We start from the raw sequence: 17437 nt of genomic DNA on the forward strand, positions 1-17437 counted from the left end.
CTTTCTTCTTTATCTAATAAATGTGTTTATTCATTCACAACTAGGATGTTGCTGGGCCCAGCACAGGCAGTGTGGTCCCCTGGTCTTCTGTTACCAGTGCAGTGGGAAAGGATGCTAGGCTTAGCAGAGACAGCTCAGAGGTGAGTGCAGTGGAGGTAGGAAGAAAACAGAGAGAGACAGATGTACTGCCAGTTCCTTAATATGTTGGCTCTATATGCAATAGCAATTAACACAGACAGAGTGAGACAGAGACAGACTGCACAACAGAGGAGAACAAGGAGAATCACAGACAGACGGACAGACAGAGACAGAGTGAGGCAGAGACAGACTGCACAACAGGGTGGCAACAGAGGCACAGTTATAGTGATGAGTTGTATTTCCAGTGGTGCTTTTACATGTTGTATTTGTCTTAAACATGAGCTGGTTAAAAAAGGAGGAGGACTATGTTTCACCGGTCACTGGTACAGTAAAAGTTGAGAAACGCTGTACTATACCACATGTTAGTATATACAGTGCCTTCAGAAAGTATTCATACCCCTTAACAGGGATGTAGCTCAGTTGGTAGAGCATGGCGTTTGCAACGCCAGGGTTGTGGGTTCGCTTCCCACGGGGGGCCAGTATGAAAAAATATAAAATAATGTATGCACTCACTAACTGTAAATCGCTCTGGATAAGAGCGTCTGCTAAATGACTAAAATGTAAATGTAAACTTATTCCACATTTTGTTGTGTTACAAATGGATTAAATATATTTGTTCTCTCCCATCTACACACAATACTGCATAATAATAAAGTGAAAACATGTTTTTAGAGATTTGTGCAAATTAATTGAAAATGAAAAACAGAAATATCTCATTTACATAAGTATTCACACCCCTGAGTCAATACTTTGTAGAAGCAGCTTTGGCAGCGATTACAGCTGTGAGTATTTCTGGGTAAGTCTCTAAGAGCTTTCCACACCTGGATTGTGCAACATTTGTCCATTATTCTTTTCAAAATTCTTAGATCACTGTCAAATTACCTTGACTAACCTGTACCCCCCCACATTGACTCGGTACCGGTACCCTCTGTATATAGCCTCGTTATTGTTATGTCATTTTCTTGTGTTACCTTTTTATTTAATTTTAATTTTTTACTTTCTTTTATTTAGTAAATATTTTCTTAACTCTATTTCTTGAACTGCATTGTTGGTTAAGGGCTTCTAAGTAAGCATTTCACGGTAAGGTCTACACTTGTTGTATTCAGCGCATATGACAAATAAAATGTAATTTAATTTAATTTGAAATTAGTTATTGATCATTGCTAGAGAACCATTTGAAGTGGTGTTGGAGGGCCAGTAGGGGGCACTCTTCCCTCTGGTCTAAGGAGATCCCAATGCCCCAGGGCAGTGTTTGGGGACATTGCCCTGTGTAGGATGCCGTCTTTCGAATGCGATGTTAAACGGGTGTCCTGACTGTCTGTGGTCATTAAAGATCCCATAGCACTTATCGTAAGTGTAGGGGCGTTAGCCCCAGTGTCCTGGCTAAAATGTCCAGTCTGGCCCTCATACCATCATGGCCGCCTAATCATTCCCTGCATCCAATTGGCTCATTCATCCCTCTCCTTCCTTTCTGAGTATTACTATAGTGCCTTGTTGCAAACAGGATGTATGTTTTGGAATATTTTGATTCTGTACAAGCTTCCTTCTTTTCACTCTGTCAATTAGGTTAGTATTATGGAGTAACTACAATGTTATTGATCCATCCTCAGTTTGGGCCTATCACAGCCGTTAAACTCTGTAACTGTTTTAAAGTCAATGAATTTTTGTCCCAGTCCGCCCCTTTTGAAACAAGAACGTTATTCTGCCCCCCCCCGTCACATCCTCTGGTCCATGGCGCGCGCTCAGTGACATTTGGCGCTGGAGTGTGTTCCCTTGACATGAACATTTGCAGACAGTGGAATAACTTTTTAATGATCTTGTTTTACATATATCGTTTAGCATTTTATGGATAATAATGTCGGATGAAGAACCGAAGGTCCCAGAAGAGCTCTTCAAAGATGTTAAATTCTACGTGGTCGGGGACATTGACCAAAAGGTGAAGAGCTCAACGTTAGCCAACCAATGTTTACCGATAGCCGGTTAATGGAGACGCTAACGACCAGTCTACTGTTTCAATTTCATTTCAAATTGATCATTTGTAACACGAACGGTTTGCGGATGTGCTGTTTGAATTAATACATTTATTGCGATTTACAAATAGATATGAAGTTGTCATTGATCCAGATGAGGTTATCTAACTACCGTCCGTAGCCAGCTGGATACTAGCTAGCGAGCTAGTTTTGCTAGCACATACCGGCTACCTAGCTTGTTAACCATTGCCCTGGCATTCTAGGGACTTTGTTATCCAATTTGCAATGCAGTTAGTTAGCAAGAAAAAACATAGACATTTCCTAATGTTTGCATTGTATGTGTATGGATTAACATAGAACGAGATGGTTTGATAATCTATTGATGTGAGAGCCCATCGTCTGCTTGCTGAATTGTGTGCCTGACATTGCGCATGTGCGAGAACATGCCCGCCATTGGAGAGCTGCACGTTCTAACTTCCTGCCAAATAATGCCTTACATTTGCTCTCCTGTAACTGTCCTGTAAATTGGGTATATTAACAATCCAATACGCCTTGAAAAATGTAATTGTTCCTCGACTGTGCTTCAAATAATTAATCCCACTGAGATTTATTTGGCCTATACCGTCAACCGTGCAATAGTTTTTTGTCATTTACTAATAAAGCTGCAATAAACAGTACCTTCTATTGATAACGTCAATTTCTTAACAGGCCACCCCATGATTTATGAATAACATATTAGATGCCTACTACCTTCCATTATCACACTTTGGTTTGAGACAGGATTTTACACATGGACTTATCATGTGCCTATAACTGGTGCAATCGACCCCAGGTGTTCTGTTTTGTTTCATTGGTGTGATTTCATGTGCACTTTAGGTTGTTCAGCTGCTGAAAGCGGGGAAAGGAAAGGAGGTCTCCTACAATGCCTTGGCTACACACATCATAGCAGAGGATGGGGATAACCCAGAGGTTGGGGAGTCACGAGAAGTCTTTGACCTTCCAGTTGTCAAGGTAAGGGTGTGAATTATAGATCCCGTTTATGTAGTCAATTCAATAACAAACCTGTAGCCTTGTTGGTGCGAAGGGAAGAAGAACAGTTCAACCATTAAACTCTGTTTTCTTTGTTTTTCAGCCGTCTTGGGTGACTTTGTCCGTAAGATGTGGAGACCTGCTACCGTAACCTTTCCATAAAAAATAATTTAACTAGCAATTGATTTATGTTTCTGATTTGATATTCTAACACTTTAGCTGAACGAATAGCCTAACACTTGAGTTGAATGACATCCTTGACAAAAGATAATACAGAGTTACAGGATTCTCCCCAGAGTCGGGACAAATATTCTTCGGTGTCACGGCATGTCTGCCAAAGGTATGTGCCCTTTCATATTACCTTTTTAACTATTATGCACATATCTATTAAATGGTTTATGGATTTATAGGATGAGTATTTTATAGAATGTTAACATCTTTCTCATGCATTTCTTTGTTTAGCTACCAGATGATCTCAACACTCTTTGGGCCTTGATCACATTTTATGGCGGTGACTGTCAACTCAACCTAAACAAGAAATGCACTCACCTGATTGTTCCAGAGCCAAAAGGGGTAATTATTTTTCAATTATATTCTTGACATAAGACGTTGCTTTGTCATTCTTGTGTGATGGAATAAGTGTTTTTTTAATGTTAAATAATTCCAATGCTCTCCTGACACAAAGGCAAATATAGGGGGAAAAACATGGAGCACATGGACAAATTGGTGAATTGGACAGTCTTTTGAGAAATAATGTCTGCATGTTGCTATTTTTAGGATCTTTTGAGGCCCCTGTTGAGGCCTTCCTTGTGTTGGACATTTTATTATCCTTGCTTTGGCTCTGGTATGTCTGATGGTTATTGCAGGAAGGGGATGTTTTGTTTTACTGCTGTCTTTGTGCTCAGGCACCAGGAGGTAGAGCCTGCCCTTAGCTTGTCTAGTCCTTGCTTAACCACTGAGAAATGCCTGAACACAACACATCTTTGTGATACTTCAGGTTGTATTTAACGAAACGATTAATCTAGACATCTGCCATATTGATAGATGTACTATGTTGGTCGGATGACACCAAAACACAAATTTTGCAGCAAGTTACACAGTAAAATATCGTACACCTGAACTGTATGTCTGTAGATCTATGGTGTAAATTGTGTGTTCCAGGAAAAGTATGAGGTCGCCCTGAAGCACAGCAGTATCAAAATAGTCACGCCGGAGTGGATCACAAACTCAGCGTTGGACAAGAGCAGGAAGGACGAGGCTCTGTACCACCCCCGGCTGACCTACCAGGAGGTGGAAGAGGATGAGGAGAGTGAGTATGAGTCGCTCTCCGAGGGCAGTTACAGCCCCCCAGGCCCCAGGTCCCGGAGATCCAGCTCATCCTCAAGAGAAGACTCCCCTGCTAGTGGCAGAGGAGGGACCTCGCCCAAAGCCCAGCGACGAGACGAGCTCATGTTCGACGACTCGGACGACTCTTCCACGGAGAAGGAGGAACGGAACCTGAACTGGACCCCAGTAGAGATTACCGGGCCCACCCCGGGTCCCAAACGCAGATTGCAGCCAGGGAAGGACTCTGGCCTGATCAACCTCTGTGCCAGCGTGCCCCCTGTGCCGGGCAGTGCAGGACCACCAGACGCCCGGGCTACCCTGGGACCCAGTGGTGCCCAGCCGGGGGCAGAGAGGCCAGAGGGCATGGCAGGCTGGAGCCCAGCGGCCAGGACGCTACGGAACATCACCAACAACTCTGACATCCAGCAGACCACCAGACCCTCCAATGTTGCACATGTAAGAACACTGTCCTTTAATGTGCTCAAAAGCTTTATTTCTTGCTTAGTTTATTTTGCCTTAGTGGTGTAAAATACTTGGATGTCCAAGTTTCCTGGTCCATTTCTTAAAGCAGTGCTAAAATGTAAATTGTTTGGTTTCTTACCACAGATCCTACAGTCTCTCTCTGCCGCAACAAAGACATTGGAACAGCAGCAACAAACGAACCAGGGCCAGCCCAACGTCCAACCCAACCCGCTCCTGTTCAACCAAGCCAAGCCCCAAGGTCAGCAGCAGCTCACAGCCGAAGCACAGCAGCAGTTACTGCAGCAGCAGTCCCATCAGGTCCCCCAACAGCCACAACAACAACACCCACCACAGCAGCTGCCACAGCAGCAGCACCCCATGCTTCAGCATCCCCCACCACAGCAACTCATGCAGTTGCACCAACAGCAGGTTCCTCAACATGGTTTCCCTCCTCAGTTGCCACAACAACAGGCCCATCAATTCATCCAGCAGCAGCAGAAGCAGCCACAACAACAGCAGATCCACCAACAACAGATCTTCACCCAGCCACAACAACAGCAACCTCCACATGCATTCTCGCAGCAACAACTGCGACCGCAGCAGCTCCCCCGGCCTCCCATACAGCAGCAGCATGCTTTACAACAGCAGTTACAGCAGCACCGGCTCCAGTTACAGCTCCAACAGAACCAGCAGCAGCAGCAGCAGCAGCAACTCCATCAACAACACCTCCAACAGCAGCAGCATTTCCTGCAGCAACAGATGCAGCAGCAGCACATGCAGCAGCTTCAACAGCAGCAGCAGCATCTCCAGAGCCAGCAGCAGTCGCTGCAGCAGCATCCGAGCCAGCAGCCGCAGCAGCAGCAGCAAGGATCACTACAGCCTCAGCTCCAGCCTCCTCAGGTGCACCAGCTGTTTGGCCACGAGCCAGGCCAAGAGAGTAAGTTCACTTGACTAGCATACAGATTTCAGTCGGTTTCACTTTTATTTCAGTTCATTACAAAAAAATACACTAGAAAGATACATCAAAATACATGAAACAATCGTGGTCGGATTAAAGACATCCAATAATCATCATTAGGTTTTTAATGGTTGTGGTTTTGATTTGTTTGACTAACCAATCGTCTTTCTATTTGCTGCTGTAGTTCCAGAAGATGGCTTCTTGGTGGGCTGTGTGTTTGCTATCGCTGACTACCAAGAGCAGATGGCAGACAAGCAGCTCCTAGCCACGTGGAAGAGAGTAAGAGTAAAACTTTGTATTTTCATGAACTTATCTTGTATCTGAGCATACAGCATTATAACTGCATTTGTTCACCTACTCTTTTGCACCTTGCATTGCTGAGTTGTATTTTGTGAATCACAGATTATCCAGGCCTATGGTGGAATTGTGGACTCCTCTCTCAACAACCGCTGCACTCACCTGCTCTGTGAAACTCAAGTCAGCAGCATGTATGTCCAGGTAAGCATCACTAAATCGTTTTTCATCTCAGCTAAAAGGCTTGTTTGAAGGACAAAAACTGTTTGTGTGTGTGTGTGTCAGTTAGATTTTAAATGTAGTCTCTCTTGTTGCTGTACCTCAGGCCCTTCGGGAGGGGAGGCGCTGTGTCACTGCCCACTGGCTGAACACCATCCTGAAGAAGAAGAAGATGGTTCCTCCTCACAGAACCCTACACCTCCCCTTCGCCTTCCCACCTGGAGCCAAGCCATGCTCACAACACGTACGCATCACTTCCTCTTTATCGCACCCCATTCAAAACATCTAACATGGGTTGGGAACTGCTGTCATATGTTTTTAATTTGAAACGATGGCACAATGATACATTTTGCATGGGTGTATCATGAGGTAATGACTAGACTTGCAAGCCTATGACTCAGAAATAGAGCTTATAGCTTAGCTTCTATAGTAAGTCCATTGACATTCCTATCATTCTCTCCCCAGATCATCTCCGTAACTGGCTTTGTGGACTCGGACCGTGATGACCTGAAGCTGATGGCCTACCTGACAGGAGCCAGATACACAGGCTACCTCTGTCGTAGCAACACCGTTCTTATCTGTAAAGAGTAAGAGGAGACCTTGATATGCTCTCAACTATTTAGAATGGCATGTAAATGTTGTAGACACAATCAATCATTGGCGTATTCATGTTTGTGTGGATGGGTGTCAGGTTTAATTAATGTGTGTGTTATGCTTGCTTCATGTCCGTTTTATACTACTGTAGGAATCCCATCTATTAACCCTTTCTCCCCCCTGTCTCTTCAGGCCCAGTGGTCTGAAGTATGAGAAGGCCAAGGAGTGGAGGATCCCCTGCGTCAACGCCCAGTGGCTCTGTGACATTCTCCTGGGGAACTTTGAGGTCCTCCGGCAGGTCCAGCACAGCAGATACTCCAACTTCAACCTGCAGGAACCACTCATCCCCAACCAGCATCTGGTTCAGAACCTACTGGGTACGGGGTTCAGAAGTCTTACATTGGGGGCAAGGGGACTTTATATGGGGAATTTTTGGTAAGATGGACAAACGTCTATTAAACGTAGGTGTAATTTTAGGTGCTTGGCGGGCTCCTGTGAAGGTTTCACCTGGTGCGTTGGCGGCATTGCAGTTGCAACAGAAGCAGAAACGGTCTGAATCAAACTCCCTGCATCCAAATAAGAAGCCAAGGTGAATCTCTCAATCACCCTAGTTTTCACATTAGTGTATAGCACAGTATGTGAAGATTAATTAGGCAATCTGCAGAGTTTCTTATTAAAATATTTCATTCTAAAAATAAAAAAATCTTTGTATATAGGGATACAACTAAAGGTTTATCTCCCAATGACCCAAATATTCTCTCAATTGTAGACTTGAGGAGATCGAAGCCCCAACCAAGAAGCTTCCACCAGAATCCACACCGTACATTTTCTTCACTGGCTTTGAGCCAACACAGGTCCAACAATTCATGAAGGTAATTGGTATTTCTATGTCTATGCACAGCTGAGCAAGAGTCTGCAGGAAACAGCCATCGTTGTGAATGACTGTTGGCAAGTATATGAATCATCGATATTTAGCTAAACGTTTTACAGGATCACATCCGATTCTCAGCGCTCTCGGCCTCTAACAATGCATCCGATGTCCCATTCTGTCTGTTCAGAGGCTGCACAACCTTGGAGGGGAAATCGCAGAGAGTGCTCAGAAGTGCACACATCTGGTGGCCAACAAGGTGACGAGGACGGTGAAGTTCCTCACGGCAATGTCCATTGTCAAGCACATAATCACCCCTGAGTGGTTAGAAGAGAGCTGGAAGAGCAAGAAGTTTGTTGGTACGTTAAAGCTAGAATCCCTAATTGAAACAATAACAAAGCGTCACCTCGCCTTTAGTAAAAAAGCTGAGGGATATGCCTGAAGAAATGTAACCACTCTCAAATTCACAGACCGCGCTATTGATGCAAGGACTAACCAGCCATTATATGAAACATATAGTTTTAACCATGTTTTAAGGGTATAAACGATTTGTTTATTTTGGGTTCTGATGAGGTACGACAGTTGAACTAAGTTCATGAGACATTTATGTTCAAGAATCAAGGGTACATATCATAAAGTCCCAAAATTGATGTAGCAACTAAGGATTCTTGCTTTAAGTTGGCATTCAGTTATTAGATAATGGATCAGTGGGAGGGAGTTTCATGTTTGAGATACTGTTGTGTTGTCATCCTTTTTGTGTGTAGCTTTTTAGAGAGTATATGTTCTTAGAGGGAGTCTGATTGGCTTTAGAGTATGTGTGCATTCTTTAGAGTATGTGTCTGTTCATTCAGATGAGCAGAACTACATGCTGAGAGATGCAGAGGCAGAGGTGCTGTTCGGCTTCAGTCTGGAAGAGTCACTGAAGAGGGCCCACACTGCACCACTCTTCAAGGTTAGTGATACCATGCACTTATGGAATCTATCCCCTATGTCTATCAGCCTGGACAGTGGACACCCATGTGTGCATATTTGGAAATATTTAATTGAATTGTTCTGTTGAGTCATCAGATTGTGATAGTCAATATGTCTGATTGGATGCATTAGATACCCAACTGTCTCTTAAACATGTCTTCTGTTTTCCTTTCCCTCCCTAGGGCAAGTATTTCTATATTACCCCTGGGATCTGTCCCAGCCTTACTACTATGAAAGCCATCATAGAGAGCGCAGGAGGCAAGGTGCTCCCCAAGCAGCCCTCCTTCCGCAAAATAATGGAGCACAAGCAGAACAAGGTACTGATCATGTCCATATATGCACAGCATTGTTTTAACTGTGTACTTGAAGAATGACAGAGGTGGTCTTTTATTACTGAACTCATGGAATATTTTCTGTTATTTTCAGTACCTTCCTGAGATCATCCTGATATCCTGTGAGAATGATCTTCATCTATGTAGAGAGTACTTCTTGAAGAACATTGGTAAGAGGAACACGTCAATGTGTACATGTGCTTTGAATGTGGCCGATTGTTACGACATCCTGTTTTGACTCGAGGCTAAACCTACCTCTTGTCTCCCCTGTTTCTTCGTTACAGACATTCACAATGCTGAGTTTATATTGACTGGAGTATTGACACAGAACTTGGATTATGAATCATATCCTTTTAAATGCAAGAGGAATGGCCTCCCACAGTGATAAGTAGAAAATAATTATAATTTGGACCACAACTTAGCCCAAAAATAGATTGTATTTTCAAATACAATAATTTCATACCTTGATTACATTGACACTTTTTTTATTTGTGGGAATACTTGGGAACAGATTTCCTAAATTAAACAAATGTTTTTCTGAATTCCCGGTGATTTTAGTAGTTTTTTTAAACCATTGGAGTAAAACAAGCTTATATTTTGGTTTCTGATGGAGTATGACAGTTGAACTAACCTCATTTATAAGTTAAATTCTCCAAAAATTGACAATTAAGGATTCTATATTGAAAGCCCTGCTCACCACTTTCCTTAACAATCTCACAAATAAATTCACATGATGGCAAAGACCAAGGAGGAGAAGACAAGATCGACAGGTCCTGTACTGGAGGAAATGATGAAGGCTGAAACAAGTTGCAATGTACAGTCACACTGCTCTTGATATTTTTTACCCTGTGAATAGATCATTGTCGTTTTGTAGCTTTTTGTAACAATCGTTAATAATACATACAGAAATTGATGTTATTTTTGTGGACTGAATGTTTAAATTATGGATTGGTTTTAATTTTTTTAATTGTATTGTTAAAAGGTTCCAGCAATTATTCAACACTTTTGGAATAAAATCAGAACTTTGTTGTCAAAATGAATCTTACATTTCTTTGCTTTCTCACAAATATTCCTATTTAGATATTCATGGTACAGTCCCAAAACTCTTATGTCAGGAGGCAAATTTACAATCACAAAACAAGAAGCAGAGTTTGTGTTTGTTTCATGTATTGAACCAAACTGCACTGACTACCAAAAGCACTGCACTGACCAGCTTTCCCGTTTTCACTGACATATTCAATCAGCCTGAATGACTACAAACCTGTATCGCTCACCTCGGTCATCATGAAAACCTTTGAGCACCCGGTCCTGTCCCATTGCAAAACCACCATCGAAGGCCTCCTTGACCCCGGCAGGTAGCTTAGTGGTTAAGAGCGTTGTGCCAGTAACCGAAAGGTCGCTGGTTCTAATCCCAGAGCCGACTAGGTGAAAAATCTGTCGATGTGCCCTTGAGCAAGGCACTTAACCCTAATTGCTCCTGTAAGTCGCTCTGGATAAGAGCGTCTGCTAAATGACAAAAAAAAAAAAAAAAAAATGTTCACCTACAGAGCCAATAGGACTGTTTGTGGACTTTGCCGTCCCAAGGACATACAAGAGGATATTGTTTGTGGACTTTAGCTCAGCCTTCAACACAATCATTCTGGACCTGCTACAGCACATACTCACCCAGCTGACTGTATCGGACTCTATCTGCCCGTGGATCACTGACTTCCTGTTAAGATGGGAAAACATATTTCAGACTCCCTATCAGCACAGGGTTGCATGCTCTTCCCCCTCTACTCTACACCAATGACTGCACCTCCAATGACCCATCTGTCAAACCACTCAAGTTTGCTGATGACACCACCCTGGTCATCCAAGTAGAAAGGTTGGTGGCCTGGTGCAGTCGCAACCACCTAGAACTCAACACAGTCAAAACCGTGGAGATGGTGGTTGACTTCAGGAAATGCCCCCCCACCATCTCTCCCCCTTGAGATTGATTGCTCAGCTGTCAGCACAGCCAAGTCATTTACATTTAAATTCCTTGGGACCATCATCTCTCACAACCTCAACTGGGAGGACAACATCACAGTAGTGACCAAGAAGGCTCGACAGAGGATGTGCTGTCTGCGCCAGCTGAGGAAACTCAAACTCTCTGACAGTTCGGTTCTATACGTCCATTGTCCATCCTCACTTCTTCTATCACCATCTGGTTTGGGTCTGCCCGCTGCAAGGGCAAACTGCCGCACATCATCCGGTCTGCGGAGAAGTTCATAGGCTGTCACCTGCCCACCATCAAGGACCTGCACAGCTCCAGGACAAGGAAGCATGCAGGTACGATCATTTCCTACCCTGCCCATACCGGACACCCCATCTTTCAAAGACTCTGCTCTGGCAGACAGTTTAGGTCAATCATGACCAAAACCGCCCTCCACCTGGACAGTTTCTTCCCCCATGCTGTGGCCCTCATCAACCGGCCATCGGGCTCATAGGGATTAAGTGACTTTTCATTGGGCCTTTTACTGCAAATACTAATCTACACTATACTGCATTTGCATTATGCACACCTCCTGTCCTCCGCACAACACTGTATATGCACTGTGAAGGCTCCCTCTGCTTATATAGATAGGAATTCCCACTGCAATCAGCCTAAACTCCAGTGTTTTGTTTACTGTACCGATACTGTATATTCTGTATGATGGACTTGTGTCTAATCTGTTTGTATATTGTCTATTGCTGCCAGCACCTACACAATAAAGCAAATTCTGGGTATGTGTAAATGTACAGTACTTGGTGAATACAGGTGATTCTGAAAATGAACATGGTCTCTCCTCTTGATCTTACTTTTAAGACATAATTCCTCAAAGACTTGATTTAATTAATTGTTAATGATGTATTAAAGTAGTTAATGGTGTTAGAAAATTGCTTGCTGTCAGACAAGTGCCTGGAGTTATCTCTTGGTCCCTCTGGTGAGTGAATAGCCTGAGGTGATGCCCTCAAAAACACTCAATTGAATTAGTGCCTCAGCCAAGGTCGTGTGCCAGATACGCTGTTGGGAAGCTGATCATGTATAGTACATTGTTGCCAAAGAAGTTGATGTTTGGAAATCTGTTGGTGCATTGTTGATTTTAGTTTTTGGTTTATAAATATGGTTTGTGTCATATTAGATATCCTGTACTGTACACAATGCTAATATCTTCTACTGACATTATATACTTTACTTTTGAATAACCTTCATTTTGCGTACAGGTATTACTAATAACCTTGATATGCATATTGTCTGGACCCATGTGTAACTATGGACAAGAGACATTCTTTCTTGAGGCCCTTGGGCTTTAAGAAATCTAGCACTGTACAGGGATTCATAGTCATCTAAAAATAAACCTAGCTCTAATCAAACAAAGGATGTACCAAATCAGTAATAACGGAATTAGGCTACAAGAGGAAAGATCCATAGTCCATTGAATAAAAAAATAGCAAAGATAGAGGATACCTACAGTATGATGAATAGGTACTAGTTATTATTGAACCAAAATAAATGTATATATATGCCAGAGCTTACAATCAGTGCCCTCCTCAAATGAATTGCATAAAGCATCTGGACTTAAAGAGTATATTGCACCCACTTTCATTTTGATTTAATTGAAGTCAGCATTAGTGGGACATCAGGTGTAGTGGCACATTTGTGTTTGAGGGTGCTGTAATATGGTAATTTAGCAAACTAACCACAACAAATGTTATTGGGTTGTTGCTGCATGTGTTCTGTGGGTTGGTTAGTATGACTTTACTGTAATGTGTGTGTGTGTTCAGGTTTCTTAGATGGGGTGACCCTTGAAAATCAACCGGCGTACTATGAAACCTTGCACTAGAATGATAATTCTGTCAATTATAATTTTACAATCTAGCTTTTGGTGATAAAATGAATAGTTATTGATAGTGTTTTAGAATATGATAACCATTCATGTAAACAGCTTTTATATTGTATAAAATGTAGATTTATAGTACTGTCCCACTTCCCCTGAATGGTGTTAGAATTGTGGGACAGGGACCTTTTAAGCTATAGAAATTCACTAAATAAACCTTTAATCAATTTAAATGTAATTTCCTTCATTAGATATTCTAATCGATAAAAGACAGTACTGTGCTGCTGACTTCATCGACCTGACCAAGGCTTTCGACTCTGTCAATCACCGCATTCTTATTGGCAGACTAAATAGCCTTGGTTTCTCAAATGACTGCCTCGCCTGGTTCACCAACTACTTCTCAGATAGAGTTCAATGTGTCAAATCGGAGGGCCTGTTGTCTGGACCTCTGGCAGTCTCTATGGGGGTGCCACAGGGTTCAATTCTCGGGCCCACTCTATTCTCTGTGTACAGTGGGGGAAAAAAGTATTTAGTCAGCCACCAATTGTGCAAGTTCTCCCACTTAAAAAGATGAGAGAGGCCTGTAATTTTCATCATAGGTACACGTTAACTATGACAGACAAATTGAGAAAGAAAAATCCAGAAAATCACATTGTAGGATTTTTTATGAATTTATTTGCAAATTATGGTGGAAAATAAGTACTTGGTCACCTACAAACAAGCAAGATTTCTGGCTCTCACAGACCTGTAACTTCTTCTTTAAGAGGCTCCTCTGTCCTCCACTCGTTACCTGTATTAATGGCACCTGTTTGAACTTGTTATCAGTATAAAAGACACCTGTCCACAACCTCAAACAGTCACACTCCAAACTCCACTATGGCCAAGACCAAAGAGCTGTCAAAGGACACCAGAAACAAAATTGTAGACCTGCACCAGGCTGGGAAGACTGAATCTGCAATAGGTAAGCAGCTTGGTTTGAAGAAATCAACTGTGGGAGCAATTATTAGGAAATGGAAGACATACAAGACCACTGATAATCTCCCTCGATCTGGGGCTCCACGCAAGATCTCACCCCGTGGGGTCAAAATGATCACAAGAACGGTGAGCAAAAATCCCAGAACCACACGGGGGGACCTAGTGAATGACCTGCAGAGAGCGTGAGATTTTGAGTGAAAACCTCCTTCCATCAGCAAGGGCATTGAAAATGAAACGTGGCTGGGTCTTTCAGCATGACAATGATCCCAAACACATCGCCCGGGCAACGAAGGAGTGGCTTCGTAAGAAGCATTTCAAGGTCCTGGAGTGGCCTAGCCAGTCTCCAGATCTCAACCCCATAGAAAATCTTTGGAGGGAGTTGAAAGTCCGTGTTGCCCAGCGACAGCCCCAAAACATCACTGCTCTAAAGGAGATCTGCATGGAGGAATGGGCCAAAATACCAGCAACAGTGTGTGAAAACCTTGTGAAGACTTACAGAAAACGTTTGACCTGTGTCATTGCCAACAAAAGGTATATAACAAAGTATTGAGAAACTTTTGTTATTGACCAAATACTTATTTTCCACCATAATTTGCAAATAAATTCATTAAAAATCCTACAATGTGATTTTCTGTTTTTTTTTTCTCATTTTGTCTGTCATGCATGACGTGTACCTATGATGAAAATTATATCAATGATGTCGCTCTTGCTGCTGGTGACTCTCAGATCCACCTCTACGCAGACGACACCATTTTTTATGCATCTGGCCCTTCATTGGACACTGTGTTAACAAACCTCCAAACGAGCTTCAATGTCATACAACACTCCTTCCGTAGCCTCCAACTGCTCTTAAACGCTAGTAAAACTAAATGCATGCTCTTCAATCGAACGCTGCTTGCATCACTACTCTCGGCGGATCTGACTTGAATATGTGGACAACTACAAATACCTAGGTGTCTGGTTAGACCGTAAACTCTCCTTCCAGACTCCCATTAAGCATCTCCAATCCAAAGTTAAATCTAGAATCGGCTTCCTATTTCGCAACAAAGCCTCCTTCACTCATGCTGCCAAACATGCCCTCGTAAAACTGACTATCCTACTAGTCCTTGACTTCGGCGATGTCATTTACAAAATAGCCTCCAACACTCTACTCAGCAAATTGGATGTAGTCTATCACAGTGCCATCCGTTTTGTAACCAAAGCCCCATATACTACCCACCATTGTGACCTGTACGCTCTCGTTGGCTGGCCCTCACTACATATTCGTCGCCAAACCCACTGGCTCCAGGTCATCTATAAATCACTGCTAGGCAAATCCCCGCCTTATCGTAGCTCATTGGTCACCATAGCAACACCCACCTGTAGTATGCGCTCCAGCAGATATATCTCACTGGTCATCTCCAAAGCCAACACCTCCTTTGGCCGCCATTCCTTCCAGTTCTCTGCTGCCAATGACTGGAACGAACTGCAAAAATCTCTGAAGCTGGAGACTCTTATCTCCCTCACTAACTTTAAGCATCAGTTGTCAGAGCAGTATACCGATCACTGCACCTGTACACAGCCCATCTGTAATTAGCCCACCCAAAAACCTCATCCCTATATTGTTATTTATTTTGCTCATTTGCACCCCAGTATCTCTATTTTCACATCATCTGCTGCATATCTATCACTCCAGTGTTAATACTAAATTGTAATTATTTAGCACTATGGACTATTTATTGCCTTACCTCCATAACTTACTACATTTGCACACACTGTATATAGATTTTCTATTGTGTTTTTGACTGTATGTTTTGTTTATCCCATATGTAACTCTGTGTTGTTGTTGTTTTTATCGCACTGCTTTGCTTTATCTTGGCCAGGTCGCAGTTGTAAATGAGAACTTGTTCTCAACTGGCTTACCTGGTTAAATAAAGGTAAAAAAAGAAAGTACTGTACATTGAAATATGTTTTAGTTGTTCATAACATCTCAAAATCGAGTCTCCATATAGCACATAAACAGTATAGGATGACAGTGGAAGGAAATAACAACGATAGGAAAGGAAGGACACTGAAGTAAGAAACGTAGTATAGAAAAGATGCTCAATTTATGAAAGGAGACAGCATTTGGGGAGTAATAGAGGTGTTTCAGGATCAGGTAAAAGCTGTGCAGACTCCTTTAGTTATATTTTCACCAAGAGCTTGGAATGTCCCCAAATCAATTTCCCAATAGCATGGAGAGGGTCTAGTTATAAATTCATTGATACAAAATTGTAAAAACACTGTGTGTTATCTATAAGCCTCTACAAAGTCTAATGTATTTCTAATTAGAAAATAGTGCCCCACTTCATCTACTTAAGTGTCCCACTACAACTTAAAGTGCCGCCCCCCAGAACACTGCCTGCAACTCAATAATAAAGTTACTAATGATTATTTATTTGCTCTCTGCGGTACTGGGGTGTAATCAGTAGTCCAAACAGTTGTGTTTTGCAGCTAAAACCAGAGTTTATATTGGACAAATTCTGGTCCCTCCCCATTTCGTCCCGTTTGCTTCCATTTAAGAAACGTTTTGCAAAAGAATCTACATAATGAATATGCCCTTTGCTATGATGACCCATCTAAGGGCTCTATTTAATCTGCATCGCTGAAGCCTTTCAGATTGCGCTATAGAAATGTATATGTAATATCTGATTGAGCCAAGATATGCAGCATTTACCGTGAATTCAGTCTGCGCTAACGCGGGAATATTGCCTTTAAATTTCAATCACGGTCTAACACTGAACTTCCGCGATACGGATTGAATAGAGTCCTTTACATTCTACCCTAATCTATTTTTAACCACGACAACAGACGGTGGCCATTGACCGACCATAGGAAACATTGCTGTACACAGCAGTGGTCACCAACACTCGTCTTGGGGAGCTACAAGGTCATGTGTAGACTCCTGTCAGTGTTGCCAACTCCTCAGTAAGGAAAGTAGCTATTGGCTGTCCTAAAAGTCGCTAAATGATGTCATCACCTAATTTGCATAATTGGCCATGTGCATGTAATTGTGATGGACGCTGTAGGAGAGAGGAATAACGTTATGTTTAGAACTACAAATGTCGATTCTTTTTTTTTTTTTTTCACAATTCCAACCCTCCTCCTTTATCTGGGCTTGGGACTGGCAAAAGTGACCCAAAAGAGAGACTCTGGCGGAGTTACTTCGTTTATTTTTAAATTTTTTAAATTTTTTCATAAGTTTGGTTTGGTTTTTAACCTTATGGTCCACTTAGGAGCCTACAACATTTTTAACCATAACATTTAAAACATTTTTTTTGTATACAATCTACATTAACAATCTAAATGGACCAAAAAGAACAATAGAAAAAACAGTCAATGGCAATGTGAGAAAATGATGGTAACTAGTCTGGCCCTAATTCAGGATGTAAAAAAATTGGACACCCCTCCACACACACACAGGCTGTGCTGGCTCACAG

At 42.4% G+C, this 17437-nt stretch overlaps 1 protein-coding gene across 2 annotated transcripts; it reads left to right on the forward strand.

Moving 5' to 3' along the window:
- Positions 1–1864: 1864 nt before the first annotated feature.
- Positions 1865–10194, forward strand: LOC311146783 (PAX-interacting protein 1-like). Of its 2 annotated transcripts, XM_084183364.1 has the most exons (20): positions 1865–2074; positions 2985–3119; positions 3241–3284; positions 3414–3477; positions 3600–3710; positions 4299–4919; positions 5070–5862; positions 6068–6162; positions 6286–6381; positions 6503–6640; positions 6862–6983; positions 7183–7367; positions 7468–7579; positions 7760–7862; positions 8049–8217; positions 8710–8810; positions 9013–9147; positions 9257–9332; positions 9447–9507; positions 9881–10194. In XM_084183364.1, the coding sequence occupies exons 1-20, from the start codon at positions 1994–1996 to the stop codon at positions 9894–9896; spliced, it is 3258 nt and encodes a 1085-aa protein (XP_084039490.1). In that variant the 5' UTR covers positions 1865–1993; the 3' UTR covers positions 9897–10194. The 2 variants fall into 2 exon arrangements, with proteins under 2 accessions (XP_084039490.1, XP_084039489.1); XM_084183363.1 differs by lacking the exon at positions 9881–10194 and having other exon boundaries at positions 1901–2074; positions 9447–9626.
- Positions 10195–17437: the final 7243 nt, after the last annotated feature.

The sequence above is a fragment of the Coregonus lavaretus genome (genome assembly GCF_964263955.1).
Source record: "Coregonus lavaretus genome assembly, chromosome: 19".
Lineage (NCBI taxonomy): Eukaryota > Metazoa > Chordata > Actinopteri > Salmoniformes > Salmonidae > Coregonus > Coregonus lavaretus.

Bases quoted from the DNA above. Each gene is read 5' to 3' on its own strand.
- LOC311146783 (XM_084183363.1), top strand. From the start codon at position 1,994: ATGTCGGATGAAGAACCGAAGGTCCCAGAAGAGCTCTTCAAAGATGTT. The intron at 8,811-9,012 runs GTTAGTGATACC...TTCCCTCCCTAG, and splicing joins ACACTGCACCACTCTTCAAG to GGCAAGTATTTCTATATTAC. The intron at 9,148-9,256 runs GTACTGATCATG...TGTTATTTTCAG, and splicing joins TGGAGCACAAGCAGAACAAG to TACCTTCCTGAGATCATCCT.